This window comes from Pipistrellus hanaki, assembly GCF_964339955.1.
Source record: "Pipistrellus hanaki genome assembly, chromosome: 1".
In the NCBI taxonomy this organism is placed as follows: domain Eukaryota; kingdom Metazoa; phylum Chordata; class Mammalia; order Chiroptera; family Vespertilionidae; genus Pipistrellus; species Pipistrellus hanaki.
This window is the reverse complement of record NC_140503.1, coordinates 36,442,899-36,459,707: the sequence shown is the minus strand read 5'-3', so window position 1 is coordinate 36,459,707 and position 16,809 is coordinate 36,442,899. Positions and strand designations below refer to the sequence as shown.

General features: G+C 52.0%; 1 protein-coding gene across 6 annotated transcripts; it reads right to left on the bottom strand.

Moving 5' to 3' along the window:
- Positions 1 to 256: 256 nt before the first annotated feature.
- On the bottom strand, positions 257 to 7,363 carry BMP4 (bone morphogenetic protein 4). Of its 6 annotated transcripts, none has more exons than XM_084873961.1 (4): positions 7,058 to 7,363; positions 3,920 to 4,045; positions 2,391 to 2,773; positions 257 to 1,396 (listed from the first exon to the last, which is right to left on the bottom strand). In XM_084873961.1, the coding sequence occupies exons 3-4, from the start codon at positions 2,764 to 2,766 to the stop codon at positions 540 to 542; spliced, it is 1,233 nt and encodes a 410-aa protein (XP_084730087.1). In that variant the 5' UTR covers positions 2,767 to 2,773; positions 3,920 to 4,045; positions 7,058 to 7,363; the 3' UTR covers positions 257 to 539. The 6 variants fall into 6 exon arrangements, with proteins under 6 accessions (XP_084730087.1, XP_084730088.1, XP_084730092.1 ...); XM_084873962.1 differs by lacking the exon at positions 7,058 to 7,363 and adding an exon at positions 4,823 to 5,113; XM_084873966.1 differs by lacking the exon at positions 7,058 to 7,363 and adding an exon at positions 5,018 to 5,040.
- Between the last annotated feature and the right edge of the window lie 9,446 nt (positions 7,364 to 16,809).

Here is a 16,809-nt window from a genome sequence, read left to right as displayed (position 1 = left end):
TCTGGCCTACTCCTTTTATCCCACTGTTTCTCCACGGCATGTGCCATCCAGATGGGAGATGATGCTGTGTCCTTGTTAACATTAAATAGAGATGGAAAACAATTCATCCTGGCAACTACCATCTCTCTATCCTTCTTTTACTTCCTGTCCCTAGAACTTAACCACCTCCAGTTACCACCTGCTTCTAGCTCTACTTCAATAGGGATAAAATGCTCACTCAAAAGAGATGGGCTGGAAAAAAAAAGAGAAAGGATTCCAGAGAAAAGGACATAGTTTTACCTTTAAAATAATGACTCATTTTATTTTTTCTTTTTAATATGTAGTTATAAATATATTTTGTCAAAATATATGATCAATATTGTCAAAACATTTGCACATAAAATCATAAATAAGGTCAAGGTGAATGTTTAGGTTTTTTTCCTTTTTTTTTTTTTAAGATAAAAGTCCAGCTATAAGGAAGCAGTCTGTGTAGGGTGTGGGTGAGTGGATGGTAATGTGTGTGTGTGTGTGTGTGTGTGTGTCTCCAAGGACTGCTGATCTCAGCGGCACCCACATCCCTCTACGACCATCTCCTGATAATTTTTCAGTACCACCTTGTCATACTCATCCAGGTACAGCATGGAGATGGCACTCAGTTCAGTGGGCACACAACAGGCTTTGGGGATGCTGGAATTGACAGAGTTGACCAGGGTCTGCACAATGGCGTGGTTGGTTGAGTTGAGGTGGTCAGCCAGTGGAAAGGGGCAGTCCCCATGGCAGTAGAAGGCCTGGTAGCCTGGTGGGGCCACAATCCAGTCATTCCAGCCCACGTCACTGAAGTCCACGTAGAGTGAGTGGCGTCGGCAGTTCTTATTCTTCTTCCGGGCCCGCTGTGGGTGATGCTTGGGGCTACGCTTGGCCCTTCTCCGTCGGGTCAAGGCGTGTCCCCGGCCATCGTGGCCAAAGGTGACCAGGAGTGGCCGGAGCTGGGCCCAATCCCCACTCCCTTGAGGTAACGATCGGCTAATCCTGACATGCTGGCCCTGGTGGGTCCGTGTCTGGTGGAGGTGAGTCACCTCGATGGCCAGCCCATAGTTTGGCTGCTTCTCCTGGGTCCAGCGGAGGACTGCAGGGCTCACATCAAAAGTTTCCCACCGCGTCACATTGTGGTGGACCAGTCTCGTGTCCAGTAGTCGTGTGATGAGGTGCCCAGACACTGGTTCTGCCGGGGGCTTCATAACCTCATAAATGTTTATTCTGTGGAAGCCCTGCTCCCAGTCAGGGCCCTGGTCCACCTGCTCCCGGAAAAGCCGGAGTTCTGCGGACGAGATCACCTCGTTCTCTGGGATGCTGCTGAGGTTAAAGAGGAAACGAAAAGCAGAGTTTTCGCTGGTCCCTGGGATGTTCTCCAGATGTTCTAGGCACAATTGGGAAGGGAAAGAAAAAGAAAAATGGGAAGAAAGAAAGAGAAAAAAAAAAGCACATGAATTGTCTGAGCGATTGAAAAGTCAAGAAACAGTTAAGGGTTGGGTGGTGAGTGGTGAATTCTGCTTATGTGGGGGGAGTAAGTATATCTTCTAAGCTGAAGAAGCAGATGAATGGGGCAGGCTAGCAAACTCGGAGAGACATAGCTAGCATTCGGCAAGCACCAAAGACAAAGTATCTCCCGACCTCCTTTATATGTCTAATAATTTCCATGTGTCAACTCCTTACTCCACCACCACCAAGACTCCCCCTCTAAGGCCCTCTTGGCTTTGTGTACACGGCTTGCTTTACAAGTGGTTGTAAAGAAAAAGAGGGTCCCCCAGAGCAGGGGCAGGAGGAAACATGCCCACAGCTACCCTCTCCCTCTGCTTCCACTCTCCAGTATGTTACTAAACATTTCCCCAGCGATCTTGGAAACACAGAGCATGCCTTGTTGATCATGTTACAGAGGGGAAAATAAATTCCAACGCAGTAATGATGCTGGTGGATTAATAACTCAGATTTACTTTGGAAAAGAAACATCCGCTAGGAAACATTCAGATCAGATTACAAGGCCCCTATTGAATAAACCTGACAAACACACAGCTGTAACATTAAATGCAGTAGGTGCTTTGGAGAAAAAAAAAAAAGAAGAAGAAAACGGGCATAAAACCTGGCAGAGAAGGCTTTGATATAGCAAAAACACACCTCGGAGGCTAAGCCCACGTCTGAGTGGTGTCCTTCCCCTTCCCTCGGCCCCTCCCCTCTATCTCCAAAAAATAAATTTAGCCACAGCTCTGGAAATTCTTGGAGGTAGGCAGCCCCATTCCCCAGCCTCCGGGATTGGGGGCTTTGATGTAACCCGAACCTTTCTCCCCCAGGGCTCCCAGGGCGCCACCAGCCAACCCTACCCGCCCTCCCCCGCCCAGACTCGGGCCGGGACCCACCTTCGTGGTGGAAGCTCCTCACGGTGTTGGCCCGACTAGCGGGGCGCTCCGGGTACTCCAGGGCGATGCTGCTGTGGATCTGCTCTTCCTCCTCCTCCTCCCCAGACTGGAGCCGGTAAAGATCCCGCATGTACTCCGGGATGACGGCGCTCTTGCTAGGCTGCGGGCGGCGGCGCAGCCCGAACATCTGCAGAAGGGTAGCCTCGAAGTCCCGCAGGAGCTCATGGCTCTGCCCTGAGCGGCGTCCTCCCGCGTGGCTCTGAATCTCGGCGACTTTTTTCTTCCCCGTCTCAGGTATCAAACTAGCATGGCTCGCGCCTCCTAGCAGGACTTGGCATAATAAAACGACCATCAGCATTCGGTTACCAGGAATCATGGTGTCTCTGGGGAGGGGGAGGAGGCGGAAGGTTAAAGAATAAATAAACACCAATAACTGGAGAGAAACAGAGATGTCTCTGCATATGCATATAAGGGCGAGAGATAGAGGGGGGTCAGGATGGAAAGCGGGTCAGAGAGATCAAGTTTGTGTCTTCTCCCTCACCCCCCCCCCCCCATCACCAGCTGCAGCCATGCAAGGCCCGAACGTAGGAATTGCCCTGTAATTACTTGGTCTAACTTGTTTACAGTCAAATAACCCCAAATCAGATAGCCTCCATCCTGTTAATCTTTTTTTGTCCCAGCTGCTATCTGAGCCATGATCTCAGCTTGGCTTCTTCAAGGATAAACAGTTAACATTGAGGGGGTAAAAAAAAAAGGGGGGGGGGTGGAGGAGGGAGAATTAAAATGCCATTGCTCTCCACTCCACTTCAGACCTCCAGCCTCTCCCCCTCTTCCTCCACCCCCACCGTCTTCCTCCGCCCTCCCAGCCCAACTTCCACCCCTTCCAGCTGGTTCCAAGCAGGAGGGAGGGAAAGCAGGGAAGCAGGGGAAAGACACTGGACCGCGGGGTCCAGAGGCCGAGGCCAAGGCCGAGAACGTGGTCTGGGGGCTGACAAAGTGGCTTGCAGGTTGTATTTTACTGGGGCTGATGAGTTTGAAATGCCCAGCAAAAAGCACCGGAGCGTGCCCGCTCCCTTACTCCCAGGGAAGAGGCGGCGGGGGCGAGGGATTGGTCCCAGAAGCAACCTCAGAAGTTTGACAAGCAGCTGGGAACGCAACACGGGGCATCGGCCACTCCCCTCCCCCCAACACACACACACACCCAGGCAAGTGGGAAGGGGGGTGGCTGATGAGCCCATAAGGTACAACCCCGCGACGCGGACTTGCATCTCTTTAGCCCCCTCTCGCTCCGCTTTCCTGCAGCGCACCCGGCCTGAGAGCGCGGCGGGAGCAGGCAGCACTGCACCGAGACCCGCGCGTCCGGAGCGCCGCGGCTGCCCGGCCGCGGAGGAGGCGACAGCGCTGCCCGAAAGCGGAGGGTGGGCTCTGGGAGGAAGGTCCGACGGGAGGGACCCGGGGCGAGCAGGGGTGGGTGGAGAGGGCAGGCAGAGTGACTCCCGGGGAAAGGGAAGGAAGAGGTGTCTACTCACTGACAGAAAACAAGGCATATAATAACAGTCCATGATTCTCGACAGCCAATCTGGAGACAAACTTGCTGGAAAGGCTCAGCGGAGCTGCTGCCGCGCGTGGCTCTGGATGGCACTAAGGAATGGCTCCTGAAATGAATATTTGAATATAATGAGACTCTGGCGCAGACGGGCTCGGTATTTCTTCCAGCCTCCCGGGGTCACGTGGGCGTCGAGGCCCCGCCCCGCGCTCGGAGGGGCCCACCCTCCCCGCGGCGGGCGGGCGGCGAAAGGGCCCAGCGAACCCCGGCGCGGCCCCGCCCCCCGGCGGAGGCCAGTCTCCCAGCCTCCAGCCCCGGCTTCCCGCGGCCGGGGAGGAGCTGGGGCTGCGATCCGCGGAGGAGCCCTCCGCAGGTACCCCGGGGCCAGAGCGCGGAGGACGGGGGGGGGTCCTCGCCTCTCCCCGCGGCGCTCGGGACGTCCCGCCGCGGGGCCCTACTAGTGCCAAGCGGCCCGAAGCCGCAGGATCTGGGGCGCACTGTAGGGGCTGCGCCGTTCAGCATATGAGCCAGGCTCCAGTGGGGCCGGGGCCGGGGGCGGCGGAGCCTCAGCCTCTCCAAGCCTCGGCGCCGAGGACACGGGTCCGTGCGCGCGTCCCCCGCCTCGTCCTCCCCAGAGTGCCCGCGAGGCCACTATCGCTCCCAGCGACAGGCAGTGACCCGAGGGCGAACGCCTGGCGGCTGCTCCGACCAACCGGGCAGCCCGTCTTTGCAGCTCCCAACCCGGCAGCCTTCGCAGCTCCCGGCCGCAAACAAGCTGCTGACCGAGTCCCGCACGGGGCGGAGCGGGGAGGTGGCGGCGGACGGCGATCGACGTGGGAAAGCGGGGAGGGAGCGGCCGCGAAGCTGTTTTCTCTGGTTCCTTTACCCGGAGGCTCTCCGCACCGCGTCCCCCGGAGCAGAGGATAAATCCCCGCAGAAGGCGGCCGGCCGGGCCCTTCGGGGCGGAGGCGGACTCCCGCGGAGGCGTCGCCGCGGGGAGAGGGCGCATCGCCCCAAGTTTCAGGTCTGAGTGTCGCCGAGGTTTTACCACTCCCGGCCCGATGCAGAAAGGAAATCCCACCACGTTCCCAGGAGTCGGAGTGGAGAAAACCGTGAACAGCTCTCGGCCGCGCTCGACCTCTGTGTCTCCGTCTCTCTCTCTCTCTCTCCCTGCCTTATTTTTTAAACCACCACTCCTCCCCCCGCCCCCACCCCGGCCAACCCCCGCTACTTCCTCCCCCCACCCCCTTCCTCCTTTGCACCAGCTGCACAGTCGCAGCAAATATTTCTTGAGGAATTTACCAGCCCACAGCTCCAGGAGTCGCTGGGATGTCCCAACAAACTGGAGATGCTGCACGCGTGGGTCGCTCAGCGGCTCAGCGAGGGGCCTTTTCCAAAACCTGACCCCGCGCAAACCTGCGTCCCCGTGGGCCCGCTCCGGGGTGCGAGCCGCACGGCTCCCGCTCAAAACCTCCCTCCCCGCACTTCGCCTCTCCCTCCAAAGTCTGTCCCCAGCTCCAGCCTTGGGTCGATGCAAAGACTGGGGGCTCAGGTTGCCCGCCCCCTCCCCCCCCCCCGCCACGACCTTGGGTTTCTTCTCGGGGGCACTCCAGGGAAGCCTTTAGGAAGAGGAGAGAGACATCAAGCGCTGAGCCCCCACCCCCACCCCTTGGGGCCGCGGCTGCCCGGCGCCGCCCGACGCGGAGGCCGGGGTGCGGAGGCCACGGGCGCCCCTGCGCGACCGTCTCCGCCGGGAAGAGCCGCGCTGGTTCTGGAGCGGCTTTAGGTCCTCCAGTCGCCGCGCCGCCGCCGGGGCGGACTGCGAAAGGGCTGGGGAGGGCAAAGGGGTTTTTCTTTTCTCTTCTTTTTTTTCTTTCTTTTCTTTGAGACGCCAGGAACCCTTTTTTTAAAAAGCCCTGTGGGAGGAGTTCCAGAAATAGGAGAAGCAGACGGAGAAGGGACGGTCCTGGAGGGGCGAAGGGGCAGGGGTAGGGGCCGGCGCCCGGAACCCCGGGACGATCCCAGGGTGGCGGCGGGAGCGCTCGGCGCGCTCACACGCAAAGGCTGGTTGTATTTCCATTTCGGGTTCAGCAAGTGGGATGCATCGCTAATCGCGTTCTCCCCCTTTCTCACTCCCCCCCCCAAAAAAAATTTTTTTAATTAAAAAAGATAAAAGCCGAAAGGAACTTCCATCTTCTGAATTTTCTTGGGGAGTAGGGATGCAACTCCAGGCGACCGTCCTATACCTCCCTGCCGGAGTCTTCTCCCGACACCAGTTCCGACGCCACTTCTGTTTACGGACTCCCTGTCTTTGGGGCTTTTCGCGTCTCACAAAGCCTTGAGCCCACATCAGAGGTGCCCGGGAGGCCGCAGGCCCACCTCGGGCCGGGAGGGTCCGCGGGGACTAGAGATTCCGGGGACCGTGCCCGGCGGCTCTGCGCGGGGAGAGGAGCCTTGGAGAGCCGCGCGTCTGCCGCGCCGCCCGCCCGCGCCTCCCTCTAGAGCACGGCTACCCGGGAAGCCTCGTCCCCGGAGCGCCTGGCACCCTGGCCATCGAGACCCTCTCCGATGACACCGTGGTGGCGAGGCAAGCCCCCGATCATGGCTCGTGGAGGAGGCGCGTCTGGCCGCCGCAGTCCGCCAGCTCTCCCTGGCTTCCTCGGGCGGGGTGGCCCCGGTCGGCGGACACTCCCCTCTGCGCAGCCCCGCACCGCAGCACCTACCCAGCTAGGTGCGCTCCCTCCACCTGGCCGTCCCCGCACTCTCTCCTGACTTGGGAGCCAATCCTCCTTCCTCTCCTGGCCCTGCCTTCCAGGGTAGACTGATGTTCGCTATCCCCTCCCGACCTCGCAGCCTCCCCAACGACCCTCAACGACAGGCTTCTCTTCTTCCCCAAACCCAGTAAGGTGGAAATAGCCCGAGTTTGCGCAGACGGTGGCCTGGGCAGAGGCAGGAGTGTCTTTCAGTGCCAGCATCTCTAGGTATAGCACAAGCTTTTGCTGGGAGCACCTTTGGCTGCGACCACAGCCGGAGTCCGGCGCTTCCTCCTCTGCACACCCCACCCCAAGGATGCGCCCGGGCCCCCTCTGTCCGGCCCGCCTCGCCAGGCAGCCTTGCTCACCATAGATCCCTGCAGGAGCGGGCTCGCCAGCAGCAGCTTCTGGGCACCTCTGAACGGCCGCAGTGGACTTAGGCGAGGGCCTAGGACCGGGGTGCAGCAGGCTCGACGGGAATCCCATGAGGGAGAGAAGCCAAGTACACAGCGCGCGGAGCGGCAGCGGCGTCTAAGGCTCCTGTCCCTGGGCGGGGATGCCACTCACCTACCTAGCTTCCGGGCCGGGCTCTGCACTCCTTCCCTCCCTCCCTCCCTCCTGCTCTGCCCTCAGGCATCTTCTCCTTCCTCCCCTTTCCCTCAGTCTTTCTTTCCGTCCTCCTCCTCCCGGGCAGCCCCTCCCTTCTTCCCTCCTCCCTCGCTGGCCTCCCTCTCTGGGATGGGAGCCCCGCCCACATCCTCCCCTCCAGCCGCCCGGCCTCGCCTCGCCTCGCCTCGCAGGCCGGTCCCGGAAGCCGGGGCAGCGCTGGAGTCCGCAGCTGCCTCTGGGCTGGGGCTCAGCTGCCTGCAGCTCTGCGAAGCGGGGCCGGGACTCACCTGGGGACCACGTGCGTAGGTACTAGAAAGCATGCACCGACTAGTCGCAGTACCTTCCAAAAATACCCATGGGAGTCTGGGCTTCCCTGAGTTTAGAGTAACTGCTGCCCAAACTGATGATTAAAACATTGAGTAATCACCGTTTACCCCGAGTAATTAGAGATAATGAAACACCTCTAAAATCAGGTTATGGAGAAAGGAGCTGTTGGATTGGTTTAAAGGGTGGCTTTCCATAAACTGTTAAAGGATTTCCAAAGGTTGAGAAACAGGCTGTGCACAGAGCTGTGTGCCAGAGGGAGAGGTACTTCTTTGGCTATTAAAAAGGTGGCGTTCCTTCCAAAACAGTTTTTTAAGTTCTTCTTGTGGAAAGCCTTGGGGATGACCCTTAGAAAGACAGCCCCAATCAACAGTCCACCAGGCCTCACCCTGTGGAGGGCAGAGATGGCTTGGAGACTGACTGGGGCCACCTTTTTTTTTTACAACTAGAATAGTCGGTTTATAACTCAGAAGCCCTCTAAGAACCTCCATAGCAGTTATTCTTGTTGTTAGTGTTGTTTTGTTGGTTTTTGCATGGCACCTAGGAATCCTTACCCTTCATAAACTGACCTTCTGAGCGGGTAACAACCACAGAAGCAACAACCGTTTTGGCCACAGGGGAGACAAAGGAGACCCTTTGGTTTGTTTTTTTAAAGGAAGAAGGGGGATGAGGCGTGGGCCCTTTCCTACAAGAAAGTGCTAGTAATCATATTAGCAGGGAGGTGGAATGAGTGGCTTTAAAACCTCCCCAAACAAACAGGAGCTAATTTCACACAGTGCCTCTGATGGAGCAGCGGGGAGATATCAGCACCATCTCCCTGTCCTACAAACATGGCAGGGAAGGACAGCCAGGCTAAAGGGGACTTGCCTAGAGCCCTGAAGTGAATCCTGACCTCTGCTCTGGAGTCCTGAGCTAATGCCACCCTGTGGGGCTGAGGGCCACAGCCCTGAGCTCCAGGTAACCAGGCCTGTGCTGGAGGACTGAGCATTTCCTGTCCTGGTTTTCTTTTCCTGGCATAGACATGACTCTTTACTGTTGCAGCAAAGCATTTAAGTCTTCACTTAAACAGATACTGGTCCAGAGTAGCTTTTCTATAACAAACGTTACAGTTACACACCTTCCATATTTAGAAAACAGGAATTACGAAGGGTAGGAAGTACACGAGATTAGATAAACAACAGTGAGAGCAGGGCCACAGCATCCTGCCATCGTTTCCAAGTTGGGCCTGTGAGGCCATTTAGCCCAATGATGCATCAAACAACAGAAACAAGCTGAATAGTTTTGGGCAAGACCTTTAATTCCTACGGGCCTCATTTTTCTCATTTGCAGAATGAAAGCATTAGGCCAGATAATTTCCATGCCCCCTTTCAATTTGGATATAATTTAATTTCTTAATTGAGATTTTATTAAACATCTACCTTCTTTTATTTTAAATCACTTTGAGCCTACCTCCTCTAAGAACCTCTGATTAGACAGGGCAGGGCAATACCACCATCCTGAAAGGATGACTGACAGTATCCCTCCAGCTTCCAACATAATCAAAATTACATTAATTATTATTAATAACAACCCAAAATTAAAACCCCATTAAATCGTTACCTAATGTCCATCCCGGGGCATTAGGCAGTGTGTTTCTTCAGCACACTGACTGGAGTAAAGACAGATTCAAATGTTCCCTGAGCCCCCTCACCAATCACTATTGTTTGAATTATTAACAAAATATGTTCCTTAATATTAAAACTCAAAAACAATAGGGATATGCTGTGATTAAAAAGCAGGGCTTTATTTTATTCTAAGACAACAGATAATTGTTGCTGTTGTTTTTTAAACTCAAATGTGTTTGGATGACAGCTATTTTCTCATTTTATTGAAACCCAGACAATAAAATAGCCAGCCAGGAGTCCAGGAGTTTCTAATGAAGCCACTTGACATTTCTTGGTTAGACCCTGATGTGAGTCTTTACACGCCTGGTGGGAGAACTAGGGTCCAGATTTCTTGGTACAGCTTTATGTCTAGTCCATATTTGAGATCGGTGCATACCACCTAGTATAAACTCCTTTACTTGCTCCTCTTATCCTTTATCTCATGCCAAAGAACAAATTATTTCTTGGTTAGAGAGCTTACACCAGTCAGAGTTGGTGAGGACAACTATCCAGTCTTTTCCCAGCTCAAGCTTTCTTGTGAGTTGTGGTATGTTTATACAACACTAGAGGCCCGGTGCATGAAAATTCATGCACTAGAGGGGGGGTCCCTCAGCCCAGCCTTCCCCCTCTCACAGTCTGGGAGCCCTCAGGGGCAGGAGGCACCCCAGCAATCAAGGGAGCACAAGCCTTGGCTGACGCTGGTTACCTGAGCCTCAGGTGGCCCTGTGAGGATGGGCAGCATTCGAGGCTTGCCTGAACCTTGGGTTAGCTCTGGGCGGCTGGGCAGACACCATCCAAGGTTTGCCTGTGCCTTGGGCTGGCTCTGGGGGACTAGGGGGCTGAGGGAACTGGGGGACTCCAAAGGCAGGTGCACAGAGCAGCCAGGCCCGTCTCCATCTTGTGGCTGTGGGTGCCGCCATCTTTGAGGGCACGGCAGTCAATTAGCATATTTCCTCCTTATTGGCTGTGGGCACCACCATCTTTGAGGGTGGGGTGATCAATTAGCATATTCCCTCCTTATTGGCTGTGGATACCGCCATCTTTGTGATGGCATGATGGTCAATTAGCATATTCCCTCTTTATTAGATAAGATAGTATAGATGAACTAAATGAATTGTACCCTTAATGCATATAGAGTAGGAGGATAAATCCACCATATATTTTAAGAGCAACTATCTCCTCTGTTGCTACTCTGAATGATGGGCATTTGTTTGTTGTTTTCTAGGGACCATTAAGAGAGAGTAGTTGGACAGCAAGCCTGCAAGACAGCCTTTCTCCAGGTATGTTCTGAGGGCCATATGCTTCAGAATAAGGTTGGATGTTCTGATAAAATACAGATTTCCTGGCCCTGCTTGCCTGAGATCTGGCCTCAGAAATTTATGTATTTTGTAATGTTTCCTGATGATTCTGAGCACAATAAAGCTCGAGCACTACTATTTTAAACGTTATTTCACTTATATTTTCAGGCCTGATAGATAGCATTAAAAGGCTGATACCAGACATTACCAAACAAGCAAGGAATATGCTTGACTTGTGCTTTGCAAACTGTTATGGTAATTGCAGAATTACTATACCCAGAACACATGAAATAGGTCTTTACAAATGACAAGATTTCTAATCCTGTAGAGGTAGTAGCCCTTGCTTCTAGGTCTTTGATTAAGAATAATATCAGATCTTCAAACCTTCTTTGCCAGTTAAGTGACTGTGGAAGCTATGTTAAGGGTACTTTGAAAGAACTCCGAGCACCATTGCTGACTTTTGAAAAGCAGTAAGATAGATAAAACTGGAATTGGAATTATAAGGTATCTCAGAAACTGCCCAGGACCATTCATTTTTCTCTTACTAATATTTACCATTAGTTATATATCTGCTGTCTAGCCATCACAACACCTCTCCTAAAGTCTCTGTTCCAAAGATGAGAATCTGAATTTAGGGAGGCCATATGAGTTATTCAAGGTCACAGAGCTAAAAGATAATAGACTGAAAATTTACACCAGGTCAGTTGGTCTCTCTGCCTCTGCAGGTCAAGAGTTGGGATTTCGGAGGGCTGCATCCCCTTGGCCACAGCTTCTGACTAAACAATGCTTGTCCTGGAGGCTTTTCCCAAGGCCAAGGCACCAGCTGACGCCCCATTGTTACAGCCTGCTGTTCCAGAGAATTTTGGGATATCTACCCAGTTCTTAGAAGAACACAATCAAGACCTAGAAACCACCTTTGGATCTAATTACAAAGCCCGCCATAGGGCAAGATTTGGTGGGACCTTCTCCAATCTTGACAAAGAAGGTGTTTATCTCTCCTGGGTATCAGTTTCCTTACTGTACCTGTAGACTGTGAAGATTGACCAGGCTCCTTACAGGTCTTCCTTAAGGCCCAAGACTGAGAATCAATATATCTACTAGTTAAAATCATGGTCAAATAGCTTAAACTCCAGAGTAACTGGTTTTCCCACTTATAATCAGAGAATAAAAATGTCTATTTCATAATGGTCTTATAAGCATTAAATGAATTAATGTAATAAAATGGCAGGCACATAAGTGCTCAGTAAATACCAGTTCTTCTTCTTTGCCAAGAAAATGATTACATGAGCAGAGTAGAAGAGTTACTCTGATATTGAATTTTATTTATAGTTAGTGATAAACTTTTTATAGGAGGGGGTTATATCTCGCATTTATCTTGCAGTCAGTGCTGCACATATCTCCGTGTTGATTGAATGAAGGCTGTTTACGTGAATTAGCATTCACTGAATTAACACTCAGGGGGATTTGTCTACATAGATCTGATCTAGGAACATATCTCTGCCAAGATAACTAGTAACTGACAAAGTGACAGCCATAACTACTTGAGAACAAGGAAATAATGGACTAGAAGTTATATCCAAAGCATTGTCCATCTCTGATTTTTCTGATGCCTAGCACTTCTGACCTTAAACAGTTGTTCTCTATCCTTCTTGCTGAAATGTAAACCCATTCCCCTTTCTCTCATCTGAAGAAGAAACTTATACCAGATTGCAAAGTTCTCCTTCAAACATTTGAGACTGCTGCCAATCCTTGATATACCTCACTCAAAGCTAAGTAATACTGGATTCTCAGTGAATAGAATATAATGCAATACTACTTCAGTTTCCCATATCTTAAATTGTTGTCTCACTACTCTCTGAGATATGGTTCTTTTTTATTTTATTTTTAAATCCTTCAAAACAGACGATCAAAAAATGGATGGATAAGTCTAATCAGAACTCAGAGAGATTAGACAGATCAGAAGACTGCTTTTACGTTTTAACATGTTTAACATGTGGATGGCAGACAGGGCACAGCTATTGAAATCCCTCCCTTTCTAAGGAAGGGTTATCCCAAAGAGGATGGGATCAGCGCACAATGGCACAATGAAAGAGAGTTGGCTTCTTCCTGTTTTAGCCTTCTTCTGCTAAAATTGGTCAATGGCGCCCACCCGATTCTACAGAAGGCATGCCATTTGGAAACAGGTTGTTATAGAATGGATGGAGAAGGTTCACACTGCAATGTCTTGTTCTCAGCACACACATCCTTCATGTTCTCTTTCTCTCCCTGTTGTGCCTGGACAGTATGACCTGGATAAAAGTGCACTGCCACTATGGGGGTGAGTTTTGGGAGCAGCAGATCCTACATGGACATCAGGCTGTACCAGATGAGTTGTGGTTTCCCAGCCAAATGTCAATGGGACGACACAATCTAACATTCTCCCATCAATTCATGCTCACAGCTTCCTAGTCTTTTGCAAGGAAACCTTTGTCTGAAAGGGGCACGTGACCCAAGAAATTTTAATTGTATAAATAAAACTTGGATGTTTTTACAAATCGTCTAAATATTTCACGTCCTTGAGTTAGGTGGGGGGAAGAGTTATCTTCAAGAATACGTGTATATTATTTGTAATCCCCTCAGGGATTATGTACGCGTATAGATGTAATGAACACTCAAAATGCTCCCAATGTTCATTTTGTGAAAATCCATCAAGTTGTACACACGAGATCTTTGTACTTTCCTCTTCATGTTATATTTCAATACAAATTGCGAATATGCGTTTGAAATAAATTTTTAAAGTTATATTCTTTGACCATCCCTAAACCAACCAGGAAGAGACAATGTTTCTAGTCACCCCAGGCAACCAAGGGGTTGCACAGGGTAAAACTAGATTTTAGTCCGATGGTGGCCACCACACCAATGAAACGGGCCCATGGCTTCAGGGAAGACACTCCGGGGTCTTAAAAAAAAAAAAAAAAGAGCAGTTGCACCAACCAAGGCCTTGCCACCAGGGACCAGAGGAACCCATGGTAGAGACCAAGATGCCCAAGGCGCTCAGCATTTCTCCCAAGCCAGGGGAGGGCAGGGACGCTGGGCCAGCAAAGAAGCGCCTAGAAGTACCTGAGCTTTGTACTCATCATTCCCCCTCCTTGCCTTTGACTGAGAGGCTCAGACTGGGCTCTGCAAAGAGCCAGACCCTGGGGGGAAAGGCAGGCATCTCAGACAAGCATTTTTAAAGACAGAAATGCTCTAAGCCCAACAGAGAGGTAACAGCTTCAAAGGAATAAGCTTCACCCTCAGATTCTGGGAGTCCTGGGCTTGGAGGAGGGGCTGCGCCGCGGATAGTAATAGAGGAAACAGGAGTCCGACAGGGCGCCTCTCCTGATGCCTCACCAAAGCCGAGTCCACGCAGAGACCGGTCTTCAGTGCGGCTTGGCCCCTTTTGAGGCCTTGCGTCCCCAGGGCCAGACTCAGAGATTACACAAATTCAAACTCCAATGGAGTCAGAGGAACCGAGGAAAGGTGTCTAGGGGCTGAGCTGAGAGGAAAGAAAGCGCGAGGTGGCTGAGGGTTGCGGGAACCCGCGGACCCACGTTGGCTGAGCAGCAGGACGCATGTGCGCTCACCTCCCGCAGGCAGATGGAGAAGGAGGTGCGGACATCCAGGACTCCCCAGGCACCGATGTCCCTTCCCCTGGCAGATACGTGGCAGGCGGGGGACCGGAGCCTCGCCAGGCCCAGGCCCCCACCCCCCCTCCCTGCTGGCGGGCTGGCGGGCTCCCCTGGCCGGCGCGTTACCCCCTCGCCCTCTCGGGTCCCACGCGGGGCTGGGCTTCACTGCGTGCTTCCCTGACGCCCCGGGGTGCCACCCGGAGAGGCCCGGGAAGCCGCCGCACCCTCTCCTCGGGCGCTCCTCGCGCGCCTCCGAGGCGACGCCCCATTAAGGGGCCCCGAGTGTGGGCGCGGGGTGGGTGTGGGTCACCCCGCCCGCCTGGCACAGCGGCCCGCGCGCTCCCCGCAGCCGCGCAGCCCGGGCCGCCTCCGCAGCGGCTGGCCGCGGGCTCTCGCTATTTTTAGCTGGGCGCTGCGCCCTCCTACCTGCAGGAGCTCGCTCCGCTCTCAGACTCGTTTTGCAGGATTTGTGCCCCAAGTGGCTCATCTGACCCACACTGAACAAACAGCAGGCGCCAGGACAAAGGGGCGAGCCGCACACAGAATGGACAGAGGCTCCTGGGATGCCCAGAGGTCTCATCTCTTTCTCCGTCTACCTGGACGTGGAAACTCGGGGGGCCCTTCCCGGAGGAGGAGGAAGGGAAGGTAGAGAAGAGGGCCCTAAAGTGCTCCTGGGACAATTTGCTCCTGGTCCTTGCATTATCTCCCCCACCCCAACCTGCCACACACACACACACAACACATACCCTTGGATATGATGGAACACGGAGTACAGAAGTCCCGGTTATAATCGCAGAAAATTAAATTTAAATATGGACAGTATTTGTTAAGCTTCCTTCCCCAGCTAACCACCCCCTCCACTGCCCGTTCGTCTTCTGCCATGTTTTCCCCATCAAGGGAGGAAAAGAGGGTGTCTCCACCGGTGTCTTCTGAGCTCCTGGGGTCTGCTGTTTCTACTTGCCAAGCCCAGCAGCGGTACCTGCAGGTTTATGCAACAGTAGGGAGTGAGGTTTTCAGGCTAGGAAGAGGGGGAGCAGGGACCTCGCCTGGAGAAGGCCATCAGTCCTGTGAGGTGTGGGGAGGGAGGGGGGGAGGGCTCAGACAGAGGGCCAGCGGATCACTGCAAACAACCTTCCCTCAGGCAGGTTGCAGATGGAACCAAAGAAGGACACTTCTTTATTTGGCACAAAGAGACAGCAGGTTGGACTTTGAAGTCTTTGTCCCAGAATTCTGTTTTCATTATGAAAACGTGTCTGTTCCTTTTCCACTTCCTACACTTTAGGGTTTCAACTCCAGGTAATGGATAAATATACCTGTTTGTGCCACTTCTGCCTCTGACTAGTTTTTTAGCCAGAAGCCCAGGAGTTTGGATAATATGGGTTTATTTCCCCACCTGTAGGGAGAATCCAGGGGGAGAAAAATGAGCCTAGAAACTGAAGGACTAAAAACTAAGTCATAAGGGGAATTTAAAGTGAGTGCTGCCTTCCTTTATTGTCTTTGAATTAAATGCTAATCTTTTTTTTTTTTTTTTTTTTTTTGAGGGATTCTTAAGCTTGCTATGTGGCCTCATTAAAGATCTCTACACAGATTTCAGGGGATCTGTGAAAACAACAATATGTATGCATACAATTTGGGGAATACATATAAAATTGCATGGAGGTGGGGAATCATTTTACCAAATTCTCAAAGGGATTTGGGACCTAGAAAAGGTTGGGAAACCTCTAGATAGAATATGGTACATGTGTTACATCTTTCTTGTTGGGATAATGCCTCCAAGCTGCAGACAAGCAAACCTTGATTTGGTGGCACAGAGCTTGCACACCCGAGAGCAGAATGTTCTTAAGTCTTCACTGAGACAACAGGGCCAGCCCACACAGGGGAAAGGCCTCTGGCAGAGGCCTGAAAGCAGAAGAGTGATTGGGAACCCAGATCCTCGCTTACCACTACCTACCCACCCAAGACTCTGAGATTCTTAATTTGTAGATCAAGTCCCAGAGTGTATGTGAAACTAATTTACAGATCGCAAAACACATGGCTGGTGGCACTTATGAAAATAAACACTGATGGGCTTCCTCATGCTTGTTATAATTAGATGAGTAATTATGTAAATAATTATAATTATGTGAATATTTGCATATTTTCTCCAACTTCGAAGGAAAATGAACATGCTTTGGATTCCTAACCATTTTGTTAGGCATATTCATGTTTCATTATCTCATTTAATCCTTGAAACAATTTATGGCTTATGTATTATAGTTATCCCAACCCCTCTCCAACCACCCCCCCACCTCCACTTTCCTTTAAACATTTGAAGAAAGAGAGGCATAGAGAGGTTAAGTAAATTGCCCAAGGCCACCCAGCTAACAAACACCAGATTTCAACTCCAGATGAGGTCTCTACTTTAGAGAAGGAAAATTAGAGAAAGGACAAATTTTGTTCAGATTTAGGTAAATTTAATCCCTATGGCATTTGTGCATTCTGTGCAAAAGTACAAGAAGTTGAAGTTGAGCAGCTACACTTGGGATGATCTGTCTTCTCAGATACTCTCTGCTGGAAAACTGTCTTTAACCCGCTCACTTGCTTTTAATTTCTTCCA